The following is a 14,616-nucleotide window of genomic DNA, read 5'->3' as shown; positions in this document are numbered from 1 at the left end:
GCTACTTTCCTGAGAAATAATTTTTAATAAATATAAAAATACGTAATATGTAAAATTAGAAGAAAATATAGGTTGAATTGAAGTAGAAATGGTCACGTGGTTATGAATTTGAACAAAATGACATAGATTCAACTTTGTACAGTACATCCACTGTTCTGGTTCATGCTGCTCTGTATTTCATGACTAGAAAATGGGGGAGCCAGTCTTTCCCCTCAATTCTGACTGACTCCAAGGTCCATATGCTCACTCGCCACACAGTGATTTCTAACCCACAGAACTTTCCCACATGCCTCCAGAAGCAAGGCATGGGGAGGGACGGGGCTGATTCCAAATAACCTCCTACCCCACTTTGTACTTCTCTCTCACCTCCTTGTTAATTTGGAATCTTATTAGATGATGATATATGAGTAGATATTTAGAAAAAGCTGTTCTATTGTACCTTGCACTTAAATATTCCTTTTGAATGAAATAGTTACCAAGTCTTGGTCCTAGATTACCTACTCTAATCTCTCCCCCCAAAACCTTAAAGTTATATAATTTCAAGTTGAATTATACTGTGTGTGTGTGTGTGTGTGTGTGTGTTTCAGGAATATATCCCATATATAACTTGGGGATCAAATATAATATTTTAATATTACAGTTATATAATTCACTTAACAATAGATCTGATATGTACTTAATATAGTAATATAGCACATATTTAGGAATGTGGCTTTTGAGAGGAATAATAACCCACACAGAGAGCCCAAAAAACATAAGAAAGTATGTACATTTGATAAATGGCTATTTTTAAGTCTTAAATGGTATTAAGTGAGCAGATTAAAAATTGTACATAGAAAAGCATAATAACATGACAGCTAGAAGTGAAGAAGTGCAAGGAAAAGATAAAAAGTGAAAGAAAAAAACTACAAAGTAAACTTTCTGGGGATGACAGTTCTATATTACACAGAATATTTCAGTAGCTGATACAATGCCAGTTGTGGTCAGAGGAGGTTACAATCCTATTAAGATAGATTTAAGATGGTGTTCCTAAATTATACCTCAATTAAAGAAGATTAAAAAATTTATAGTAAAAACATATAAAATCCCATCCATCAGCAATCTACTTAAAATTCTGGTTATATCCTTCCAAACAGTTTTCAATAAATGTGTATACCTATGTGCATATGTATACATGTGTATGTTTATGTGTACATATGTGTACATGTTTGTAATATACATATATACATTTATATTATAATTCCAAATGTCTTTAAATCCATAATTATTAAGAGAAAAGTCATGGCCCATAAACTTTTATGCATCCATCATTGTCAAGAGTCATTTATATGGAATAGTTCAATTCTGAAATGATTATAGAGATTAGAGGCAGTATTTTTTTTTGTTTGTTAGTCTCTATAGAGAACACGCATAATAAGGAAAAGTTATACAGATGTAGACATATATAAAGTCGCTGGAATTACAAGAAGTTTCTAAGTATCAAGGAACATAAAAGAACTTAGAAATAGAAGCGCTAAGTTCAACTGTAGCTCTATTACTTGACAGCTATGTGACTTCGGCCAGCCCTCCCACCTCTGAGTCAACTGTCTTCTAGATAAAATGAGCACACCCCCACAACAGTGTTGTGTGAATTACAAAATATATTGTATGTGAAAATATTTTGTAAACCAGACACAGCCAATCAAAAATAAGAGGTTAAATAACAGATACTGATGTGGAAGAATTTTAGGCATAAGAAAGACTTGTCTCCTCTTACAGCTATCCCAGTCAGTGTTCCTACAGCCTGAAATCCAATTCGACAGGGGTCCTATTGGAAGAAGGGGAGCCAATTCCGAACTGTAGAGACTGTTAGAGCCATTACAGGATTTTATGCCTGGTCCCTGCCCTAGATGCCAGCAGTGTCTCCCACCACTACCACAAAACCAAGTATATCCCAATATGCATTACTGTAGGTTTAATTTAAGGTATAAATGTAATTAGGAAAACATACACATTGAGCCTCTGGTCTTTTTACTGCCATGTAAATAAATGAACAAGAATATTCTTCTGAGAGCCCACAGAGATAATATGAAAAGTTCTAGGCACTTTTGTCTTGTAACATGTCATAGAACCATAGAACCTAGGTCACGGAACCATGACCCAGGCCATCTCTCCCAGAATCATTAAACATATATCCCCCTTTGTCCAGTCCTGCTCAGGAGTAAGGAAAGAAGCAAAGACTATTAAAAAGTGAAGAGAAAAATATGACTGTGAGCCACAAGTTGTGATGATTTCTGAGCAAAGTTAGGCACCTACAAGATTTTATAGTACAGTCCAAATTTTAGAGTAGTACAGTCCAGATTCAAATGTCAGTCTTAACAAATTTTCCTGAGACAAATCTACATTTACAAAAGTAAGGCATTTCCCAACTCCTGTTCAAAGATACTAAAGCATATAGATAAGACACGGAGTGGTCAATAGGATTAAGATAATGGCACTTCTGAAAAGAAAGTACAACTGTCCCTCGCCACTTCCTGGCTTCACTCTATTGTGGTTTTGGGGACAACTGCATATAAATAAAGAATCCTACTTCGCAGAAATTCATTTATCGTGGTAGAGTCTGGAACTGATTAACCGCGATAAACGAGGGCCGACTATGTAGGTAGTCACTAGGTCTCCTCCTTTACTCAGAAACAAAACAGCAAAATGGATTTAAGATGTCCCTTGATTGATGGGATTCAAAAATCAGAAAGACCCAATGAAAACTGTTAAGGATACTAAAAATGAGATCATCAAAAGAACAGTGCCTCATCTCGGTTGGTCAAGTCTGATCACCAAGTATTTAAAATCCAAAGGCTGGTCTATATTGGGAAGTCCCTTTTGAGCCCACAAATAACATTTTGTAAGAGAGAAGATTCAAAACTCCCTCTTCACCCTGCTCAGTTTACCGGGAGGATTTGTGACCTGGAGGATCTGACATTACTGGCCATCTACATGTGGCTGAAATCCTTTCCTCCAGTTTTTGTGATATATTGCATTCTCTGGGGCTCCTCCTGCTTTAGGCGGGCTGTTCCCTTCTTCCTTCCAACATCAATTCTTTCCTGAAGATAATGTCTCTTTGCTCTTCTTTCTCCAAACTCATCTCACTTTGAATTATTCACTCTTACAGTAAGAATTATCAGTAAGTTAATGGCCTTCAAATCCACATTTACAGCCCTATCCTCCAGCCAATGATCTACTCCCAGTTTCAGTCTGAAAATATTTGGGGGGATGGCAAACAACTGATAATTTTTCTTCTTTTCTGCCATGTTGCCATTATATGACTCCCATGCTAAAAACAATTACTCTTTACTATTTTATGTAGACTACTCAAAAAACAAAACCTGGTTATGGTATCATTTTAACTGAGAGCTGGAAGCTTCAGTGTGATTATGTTTCCTGATTTGTCTCCCTGCTTCTATTAAATCAGTGATTAAAAAAAAAAAAAGTTAAGGCATGTAATTTCTCTCAAGGCATTGTAATTTATTCTATTAGAAGTACAGTCTACACAAAGTTATATAGCTTCTCTCATATAAATACTAACTCAGGAGACAGGAATTCTGGGTAGTTGAGGCAATGAGGTTATGTAAATCTAAAATTCTAAGTGTATCCTCACACAAACCAATACAGAACAACAAAAAGAACAATTAAAACTACACAAAACACAGGCCTTCAACACACCCAAACTTCTAATTACATGTAAAAAGAAAAACAAAAACAAAATAGTAGCGAGTTATTTCCCATGTTCAGCTACAAGCCTCTGTGGACAGTGAGGGTAGTTTAGGAAAAACTGAACTAAACAGAGAGAAGCACAGACACATAAAGTTTTCATCTATTAAAAAATAAAAAACTACTAAAAAATAAAATGGATACAATAATTCAAACAATTTACCTGAGAAAAGATTCACTTCAAGAAAAAAAGAGTAGTCCTGGCCGGTTTGGCTCAGCGGTTAGAGCGTCGGCCTGCGTGCGGTCCAGAAAGACCCGGGTTCGGTTTCCGCTAAGGGCACGTACCTCGGTTGCAGTTTGTCCCCGGCCCTGGCTGGGTCGTGCGGGTGGCAACCACTCGATGTGTCCCTTTCATGTCGATGTTTCTCTCTCTCTCTCCCTCCCACTCTATCTGAACAAAATGTCAAAAAAAAAAAAAAAAACTAATAAAAAAAAAGAAAAAAAGAGTAAACTAGAAGAAAACTAGAATATAACATTCTAACCTAAATTAAACCAGCATTTGCGGACATAAAAAAAAATCCTTAATCAATGTGGTATAAGAATGGATTTCAACTTTGTCCCTGGTTCCTGGTACAGGGCTCCTAAAACCCTTGGAATATGCTGAATGACAGAAGAGCCTTTTGTTATTTATAAGGAGCCCCCTTTGAGTATACCAGAGTTTATGCTAATGAGGCAATTTAGGATGGAGCCCCTACATAACCTCAAGATGGGGCTGGTCACCAGAAAGACCAAAGGATTAGAAGGTTGGATTTCTCAACCCCAACCACTAATCTCCAGGTAAGGGGGTAAGGGCTGAAAATTAAACTATATTAAAAACTCTTGAACAATAAGATTTGATAAGCTTCGAGGTTGGTGAACACATCCATGTACTGGGAGGGTGGTTCACTCCAGTTCCATGGGGACAGAAGCTCCTGCACTTGGGGCCTTTACTGACCTCTGCCTATGTACTTCATCTATCTATCTTTATCCTTTATAACATCTTTTAAAATAAACTGGTAAACGTAAAAACCATTCTAAAAAATTATCAAATCTGAGGAGGGAACCTCCAACATACAATTGGCATCTGAAGTGGGGCAGTCTTGTGGAATTAAGCAATTAACCTGTAGGATCTCATTTTATCTCCAGGTAGATAGAGTAAATTTGCAGGATACCCAGTTGGTGTCTGCTGAGAACTGGAAAATTGCTTGGTATGGGAAAAATCTCACACACATCTGTTCTCAGAAATACTGACAGTAGAGGAGAAAAATAGAGTTTTCCCCTTACTATCAGGAATTCAAAAACAAAGAAAAGAAGTGGACAAAAACAGAATTAAGTGAAATAGAGCTGAATGAACGCAAAAAAGAAATAGAAAAAAAAAGAGGCAAAATCATGTCAGAAATGAAGACAAAATTACATGCTGCCCAAAGAATACATTTACATGAAAACCTAATAATGGCACCAAAGACATCAGAAAAACAACTAAGAGAATAAAAATGAGATTAAAAAATCTTTTTAAATATCAGAGAAAAAGCATTTGATACAGAAGACAGGTAAAGGAGAGTCAATTATGTATAATTAGAGTCCCTGTAAAAGATGAAACAATGGATCAGAACTAATATTTCAAATTATAATCCAAAAAAACTTTCTGGAAATAAAAGACCTGAAGCTACCTTATTTAAAGAACCCACTGCATTCCTTAACCTGCAGCATGCAAATGGAACTGTAATAATCAGACTCCCCAGGAAAAGGATCAAATAACTTACAAGGACAACAGCATTAACTGCCATGGAAATTCTCAAAAACAGCATAAGACAACGTGAAAATAAGGTAACATTTCAAAAAGCTGCAGGAAAGAAATGTAAATTTAGGAGTTTGTGTTCAGTTAAACTTCAAGTATCAAGGATATAAGAGAAACTGTTTTAAATATACAAGAGTTCCTAATCATCAGCCCTTCTTGAGGAATCTACTAGAAGAAAAATTCAGCAAACCAAGAAATGATGGGAAAATTTCAGAAAAAAACCTTGATAAGCATTTAATATATTTAGCTATATATCTAAAAGCAAAAACAACGGTGGAAATAAGAGTCAAAGAATAATATATCATATGACAGTGCTATATGTTACATGCTGCATGTTCTGACAAAGTATAAATAAAACAATTCAGAATTTGATGGAGAAGGGAGAGGAGAATAAGGCAAAGTAGAGTAAGTACAATGGTTACATACGCAATCAATACAGGTTAAAATAAATACCATCGGAAACTCACAAACCGGTGGCAAATTTTCAAATATGCCCAGGTCACATTTTTTCATATTAGTAAGATAAATACATTATCTTCCTAAAATTGCACAGAAGCAAATGCTTCTTGGTATTTCGCAATTAAACTTATCAAAAACTACTGTACCTTACAGTAAAGTCATAGGAGCAAGAAGCCAGTACAGAAGCATGAAATGGTGAAAACTACAAAACAAAACAAGAAAATTTCTGAAGTTAGCTGTGATTATAACATGCTGTTTCTTGTGGTTATTTCCATGAACATTATGATAAATTAAAGTCTAGTCAGGGTTGTCACTAATAATTATGCTTTCCCAAACCTTATATGCTTTAACTCAAGGCAAAAATATTTTAGCCTTTTACATATTATCTACAGAAAAAACATTTATTTTTTACATTGCCCAATGAAAGTCATCACTCAAGCTTTTTAGAGCTTATTTAGAATAAAATAATCCCAAAGTGTGGCTATTTTAGAAAAACTAAATATAATTTCATGTTAGCTATCTAAAAACGACTCCTAGAAATATAGGAGATTTAAGTATGTGACAGTACTACTATGAATTCATTATACCTTTAAAACTTTATGAATATATATTATGATTGCTATAAGCACAAGTATCAAATAAACATTTAAATGTTAAATAAAATATCTTTAATATATCATAGTTAATGAGAAATGATATGAAGGACAAAATTTGAAAATTTAAAGACAGTATCTTTTAGATAAGAAATAACACACTTTCATAAGCTGCCCTTTGCAATTATATTCTTTGTTTTTATTAATTTATTTTTGTTACATGTTTCTCCTTTTTCCCCACTGGCACCCTCCTTCCCATCCCCCCCCCCACACACCGTTCCCAGCTTTGTTGTCCATGTCCATCAGTTATGGGTACATGCATATAAGTTCTGTGGTTTATTCTTCCCTCCCCCCAACCACCTCTTCTGAGGGTTGTCAGTCTGTATCCTACTTCCGTGTTTCTGGGTCTACCCTGTTCCTCAGACTGTTATGTTCATTATATTCCATAAATAAGTGAGATCATGTGATTTGGATAATACTATCTAGGTCTCTCCACATCGTCTCAAAGGGTAAGAGATCTTTCTTTCCTACAGCTACATAGTACTCCATTGTGTATATGTACTACAACTTTTTGATCCATTTGTCTACTGATGGACACTTGGGCTGTTTTCAGATCTTAGCTATTGTAAACAGTGCTGCTACGAACATGGGGGTACATATATTCTTTCTGATTGGTGTTTCAGGCTTCTTAGGGTATGTTCCTAGAAGTGGGATCACTGGGTCAAATGGCAATTCAATTTTAAATTTTTTGAGGTAACACCACAGTGTTTTCCACAGTGACTGCATCAGTCTGCATTCCCACCAGTAGTGTACTAGAGTCCCCTTTTCTCCACACCCTCGCCAACACTTGTTTGATGATTTGTTGATGGTGGCCATTCTGACAGGTGTGAGGTGATATCTCATTGTTGTTTTAACTTGCGTCTCTCTGATGATTAGTGATGTTGAGCATTTTTTCATGTCTCTTAGCCATTTGTATGTCCTATTTGGAGAGGTGTCTATTTAGTTCCTCTGCCCATTTTTTAATTGGGTTGTCTTCCTTTTGTTGAGTTGTATGAGCACTCTATACATTTTGGAAATTAACCCCTTATCTGATGTATCATTGGCAATTATGCTCTCCCATAGGGTGGGTTGCCTTTCCATTTTGATGGCTGTTTCTTTTACTGTGTAGAAGCTTTTTAGTTTGATGCAGTTCCATGTGTTCATTTTTTCCTTTGTTTCTATTGCCTTAGGTGATGTATCAGTGAAAATTCTGCTGTGTACGATGTCCGAAATTTTGTTGCCTACATTTTCTTCTAGAATTTTTATAGATTCAAGAGTCACATTTAAGTCTTTTATCCATTGTGAGTTTATTCTTGTGTATGGTGTAAGTTAATGGTCTAGTTTCATTTTTTTGCATGTCCAATTTTCCCAACACCATTTATTAAAGAGGCTGTCTTTACTCTATTGTATGTTCTTGCCACCTTTGTCAAATATTAATTGAGCATAATGTCATGGGTCAATTTCCGGGTTCTCTGTTCTGTTCCATGCAATTATATTTCTTTAGAGTTTTTATTACCAGTACTTTAATAGTTACATACACATAATAATTACATTTGCAAACTTTCTAGTTTGCAAAATACTTTTACTACATTACCCTGTTTCATTCTCAGAAGCACTGGGAACAAAAATAAAAAAATATCTTCAACTACTAAAACCTGTGTGCCATTAAAAAAAAAAAAATAGGGCACTGTGTCTTTTTTTTTTTTTTTTTTTTTTATCCTCACCCGAGGACATTTTTCCATTTTTGTTCAGGTAGAGTGGGAGGGAGAGAGAGGAACCGAGAGAGAGAGAGAGAAACATCGATGTGAAAGGAACACATCGAGTGGCTGCCACCCGCACAACCAACCAGGGCCGGGGACAAACAGCAACTGAGGTATGCGCCCTTAGTGGGAACCGAAACCGGGTCTCTCAGGACCGCAGGCCGACGCTCTAACCGCTGAGCCAAACCGGCCAGGGCGAGCACTGTGTCTTATATCTTAAGTTGCAGCCAATAAAATTTTAAATATTAATTGAAATTTAAAATTTTTGAAATAGGAATAACAATTGTTTTATTGAAAAGCTCAATAAGGTAATTTTTACCCTTAATGTAAAAAACAAAGAATTAAATTCAAAGATGTGTCTTAGTAAGATGTTTTCCACAATGACTTGGCAAAACCTACCTAAATAAAAGCTGGAAAACTGAATTCTAGTTCTTATAAACAGGCAATTTTTTAGGAACAACAGAAAAAGGTTATCTCGTCCTCTGCTGTTTATAGAGTAAAAACTTTGCTGTACCCCAATGTTTGTGAACATTCATATATATTATCATGTTAGGGAAAAGAAAGAATTAACCATTTCTCTATATGAGTTTCAACAGAGTAAAGAGACTTTCCCACTAAATGGAGGGACAGTTATGAAGAATATAATACTAAAATTAATTACTGTAGTTAAAAAAAATACTAAAAGGAATAGTAGATTGGGGATTATTGAATTTCAAAAATCATTTTTATTTAACTAAGTACGAATTGGCTACATTGTCCAAATTCATTCAATAATTATTCAAATATTTTATCTAATTTTAGTTTTCAATGTTCATTATCATTAGTTGGGTAACAAAAACATGCATAAAAAGAATCACCCTGGCCAGTTTGACTCAGTGGTTAGAGCGTCAGCCCACGGACCAAAGATTCGCAGGTTCAATTCTAGTCAAGGGCACATACCTTGGTTGTGGTTTGGTGCTGGCCCTAGTCAGGGTCATGCAGGAGGCAACCAATCAATGTGTCTCTCTCACATGGATGTTTTTCTTTCTTTCTCTCTCTCTCTCTCTCTCCCTCTCCCTTCTCCCTTTCCCTCCCTCCCTCCCTCAAACTCTATCTGAAGATAAATGGAAAAATATCCTCGGGTCAGGATTTTTAAAATGAAGAATCAATTACTCTAACCCATAAGCACCTTTTATATATGTCTTATTGATTATATTTATATTTTATTCTGTGTATAAAAAGAAAAGATGAAAACTTACTTTCACTCTCCTGATAGCATAGGTGTGACCAAGAAGTTCAAACACTGGTTGTCGAATATTCCTTAAGTCCCAGCCTCTCAAACTACAATCAACTGCACCTGTTACCAGCAAATTCTGAAAACAATTCAGAGAAAAGTAAACTGTGACATCTTTTCAATTAAACAGTGTCCAGGTTTTTCTACTAGAAAACAATATCTATTTTCTGATAATTATTTAATCAGAACCCAGGAGTCATTCTGGAGAAGTTATATGACAAGTATAGAAATGAGTCAAAATATACATTGGGAAAGCAAAAATTGTATGACTTGAGAGAAAAGGAACTCCATATACTTATGTATGTGATGGAACACTACATACAACAGAAAAAAGCATAGATTTTCCAATCCATCTTTAGTAATATTAATAAGTACATACGGATTAAGAATTATATCTGAGAATGAGCCAGCCTTTCTCTTCAGCATGCTCTGAGGGTTTACCAGGCATGAAACGGCAAAAGGCTTGTTAATTTAGGAATGATTGATTGCAATCTCCTTGAACATGAAACCAGAAATCAACTACAACAAAAACATTCAAAATCAGTCGAACACATGGAGGCTAAATAGCATGTTATGAAACAATGAATGGGTTACCAAAGAAATCAAAGAGGAAATACAAAACTTCCTGGAAACAAATGAAAATGAATACACAACAACCCAAAGTCGATGGGACATAAAGAAAGCAGTCCTGAGAGAGAAGTTCATAGTATTATAGGCCTAGTTCAAGAAACAAGAGAAATTTCTAATTTAGAAATATTTAAAAGAACAAAGGGTATAAATTAAATCTTTATATATATTTTTCTAAATCTAAATCAATCATTGTTCCCCACTGCCACAGGCCATGTCTTAATGTGATAACTAATCATATCTGAAAATCTATGCAAATAATGATAAGTCTCCTTATCTAGGTGGTTTTACAACTTCTGCTTTCTACAGATTCAAGTGAAACCAGAGTTCTTGTCTGAATAGGCCAAGTGCTGGGTCCATACTCGCCCCATCCCACATCAACCAGAGCAATAATTCATTGTCTGAATGTGCTGGACTTCAGCAAAGGTCATTTAAAGATGTTTCAATAATTTTTTTAAAAAAATTTTAACCACTCTCAAGTGTATATTGACATCTATTTTAGAATTCCCAAATATATGGTCCACAATTTCATTTTCCTATATAAAAAATTCATAACAATGAGAATGAATTAGAGTTATCAGCATTGAAATTTTTATTTTGATTAAGTATTACTATTGAATAGGCACTGTATTTTCTTTTAATTGATCTTATTTCTTTTTATTTTAAAAAATCTGCCAATATAATGTTCTCTTAATTTTTTTCTTAAATTTTTTTTTTCTATTGATTTTAGAGAGAGAGGAAAGGAGAGGGAGAGAGAAATAGAAACATTGATGAGTAAGAACATTGACTGATCACCTCCTACATGCCCCCCACTGGGGATTGGGCCCACAACCTGGGCATGTGTCCTGACTGGGAATTGAACCTTTTGTGCATGGGTCAACACTCAACCACTGAGCCACACCAGCCAGGCTCTTAATTTTTATTCATTAATTTAAAACAGGGAAAAATAAGGCATATGTTTTACTTCCTTGTCATAGTCAACAGACCACTTCAGGCACATAAATATATATATACAGTATATCAATGAACACATATTTGATCCATTGCTATTGTTAATTCATGTTTCTGTGGTTAACTGAAGCACTGCAAAAAAGTTACAAATAGACACTGCTCTTATAGAACCATGAAGCTTGGTTAGACTTATAAGGGAAGATAAAACAGAAAATATTAAAAACTGATGTACTATTAAAAATCAATCTACAAATAGTTCAGCAGCCTGATTAGCAAAATGAACAAGAATGGAAAGCAAAAGATGACACAAATTGGCAGGGTTAAGAGCAACAAAGAAAAAAATCACATAAATTATACAGCAGTTTCCTAAACAAACAAATAAGGCTGCACTGTTGAACTTTGAGAATTTCTGTTTCTTATTTTGCCTGTTTTATGTGCACTTAAATCCAATTAATGCTAATGCAGGTCACTCACAATTAGAAATGAAAGGGCTGAATTTAATGGTCCATAAACACTACAGAAGTCCACATGAACAAAGACAAAATAAAATCTAGAACATTTCAACATTAGGAAGGCTCGGCAGATCAGGACAGAGCCAGACAGAGTACCTCATTATATTTACACCAGTCACAAGTCAAAATTTCTGCCTGATGTGCGGGAACCACAATTCTGACTCCTGCAGTCTTTGCATCCCAAATTCTCAGAGTATGGTCACCTGGGGAAAGAGAAAACTTGATCAGTTTCCATCATACCACTGGATGCTCAGTGACATGTACTCATAAAGAAAAATCATGGGAAATACACTGCTATCACAGAGAATGGTGCCATCTGCATATCACATATACGTATATACTATTTTTAATATAATAATACATAAGAACTACTAAAAGTAATGAACTACAAAGAGTAATACACAATGACAATGTTTTTTAGATCAACTCAACTTGGAAAATCCGAATCTCACACTGAGAAAAGCACAGTGCTCACTAAACACACATCCGTGAATTTTTTTCAGGAAAAGGGCCCCAAAATCCTTGCTTCTAATAAATAAAGTGTGTCCCCTGTACCAGTATATTCTACAAGAAACAAAACAGTAACAACTTCACTATTAAATCTAGGCCAAGTCTACCAATCCAGGTTCAATTCCAATCAAGGGCACATACATCAGTTGCAGTTCAGTCCCGACCTTGGTCATGGTCATGTGGGAGGCAACCAATTGATGGGTCTCTCTCACATCACTGTTTCTCTCTCTCTCCCTCTCTCTCCCCCTCTCTTCCTCCCTCTCTCCCACTCTTTCTGGAGATAAATGGAAAAATATCCTCAGGTGAGGATTAAAAAAAAAAGTAAATTACAAACAATTACTGATTATGGGGAAAATTAGCTCATCTTGATGATAAGAATGTGATCTATGTATGATGGCAGTCATGGTCTTGAATTCCATTAGTAGTTGTATGACCCTGAACAAATTATATAATATCTCAGAGAATGATTCCTTGTTGCTAAAAAAGGAACAGAATGCCTACATGCAGGGTTACACAAGAATGTAGTATAATAAAAGTTTCTGCGCCCTGGCCGGTTTGGCTCAGCGGTTAGAGCGTCGGCCTGCGGTCCGGAGAGACCCGGGTTCGGTTCCCGCTAAGGGCACGTACTTCGGTTGCAGTTTGTCCCCGGCCCTGGTTGGTCGTGCGGGTAGCAGCCACTCGATGTGTCCCTTCACGTGGATGTTTCTCTCTCTCTCTCCTTCCTCTCTCTCCCTCCCACTTTATCTGTACAAAAAAATGGAAAAATATCCTCGGGTGAGGATAAAAAAAAAATTTAAAAAAAAAGTTCCTGCAAAGCACCTAGCATGGTCACTAGAAAAGAGTAAATATTTTAACGCATGGTATATAAAAGTGCTAAATTTTAAATTTATTATTTACTTACCTACATGTATCTTCTTATATTTCAAATTCTAAATAAGATCATTTAGCTATTTTAAACAATTTTTTCTGATTTCCTTAGATGTTAAGAAAGATAAGAATTAAATTGTTGGTGATAATGAAATGTAGAGGTTAAGAATGGGGACTTTGGAGTTCCAAAGCTTGGTTCTAATCCAATTCAATTATTTGATAGCTGTTGGTGTTTAATCAGGTTACTGAATTTCCCTGATTCTACTTTTACTTACCTATTATAAAAGATCTTACTTACAAAGTTGAAATAATATAAGGTTTATAAAAATATAAATGATTGTATTTATACTCATACTCATGACTAGAAGTCATTCCTGTTCCTATTAATAATAACATGAAGAGCAAGCTAATATTTTTTTAATATGCTTTTATTGATTTTTTAGAGAGAGAGAAACATCGATGTTAGAGAGAAACATCAATCAGCTGCCTCCTACATGCCCCCCACTGGGGATCGAGCCCAGACTAGGATTGAACAGGGACTTCTCAGTCCATGGGAGGATGCTCGAGCCACACTGGCTCAGTGCAAGCTAATATTTATTGAGTACTTACTATGTGCCAGATGCTGCTCTGAAAATTTTACAGGGTCTGGCAAAAGTAGGTTTACAGTTGTGAGTCGGCAAAACAGTTAATTCTATATTATTATTTGTTAATTACTGTATTATTTTCTTTTTTTTTTTGATATTTTGTTCAGATAGAGTGGGAGAGAGAGAGAGAAACATCGACATGAAAGGGACACATCGAGTGGTTGCCACCCACACGACCCCACCAGGGCCGGGGACAAACTGCAACAGAGGTACATGCCCTTAGCGGGAACCGAACCTGGGTCTCTCCGGACCGCAAGCTGATGCTCTAACCGCTGAGCCAAACTGGCCAGGGCAATTACTGTATTATTTTCCATACAAACAACCATAAACCTACTTTTGCCCCACCCTGTGTATGTGTTAACTTATTTAAAACATCACAAGTGAGATGGAAATTTTGATAATATAAAACATAATTTTTGTAGTAATTTACAAAGGAGGAAACTGAAGTACATGGAGATGAAACAAATCACTCAAGATAGCAGGCAGTGGAATCAGGACTTGGAACCAGAATCCAGGCAGTCTGGTTCCCCAGCCTGTGTGTCTTCAACTAGACTAACGTGCCTCCTAACGTTGCTACAGAAGTGCCATATAATCAATGTTGGCCGATTCTTGAGGAAGTATTCTTTTTATTTACATATTAATTGTTTCTATAAATTGGGAGGGGGCATTTAAACACATACACACAACACACACAAATGCATATATGACATCTGTCATATTTGCCCCACAGCTACTTTAGAAATAAAATTTAAAACATTGCAGAGAATGTTGAAACCTCTGTTGTATTTCCAATTGCATGCCCCATCTCCTTGCCCAGAGGCTACCAAATCATGGATTTCGTACACATCCCTTTGTCT

At 35.8% G+C, this 14,616-nt stretch overlaps 1 protein-coding gene across 1 annotated transcript in view; it reads right to left on the bottom strand.

Annotated features, from left to right (window-relative positions):
• Positions 1-14,616, bottom strand: part of PEX7 (peroxisomal biogenesis factor 7) — an 80,752-nt gene that overhangs the window by 35,344 nt on the left and 30,792 nt on the right. Inside the window, exons 6-8 of the mRNA XM_036248553.1 lie at positions 11,835-11,941; positions 9,614-9,727; positions 6,130-6,185 (exon numbers count right to left, since the gene is read on the bottom strand). Coding sequence (XP_036104446.1) covers positions 6,130-6,185; positions 9,614-9,727; positions 11,835-11,941 — 277 coding nt within the window. The remainder of the gene's footprint in view (positions 1-6,129; positions 6,186-9,613; positions 9,728-11,834; positions 11,942-14,616) is intronic.

This window comes from Molossus molossus, unplaced genomic scaffold (genome assembly GCF_014108415.1).
Source record: "Molossus molossus isolate mMolMol1 unplaced genomic scaffold, mMolMol1.p scaffold_m16_p_8, whole genome shotgun sequence".
Taxonomy (NCBI): Eukaryota; Metazoa; Chordata; class Mammalia; order Chiroptera; family Molossidae; genus Molossus; species Molossus molossus.
Note: the sequence above shows the minus strand (reverse complement) of the source record. Positions and strands in the feature narration are given on the sequence as shown.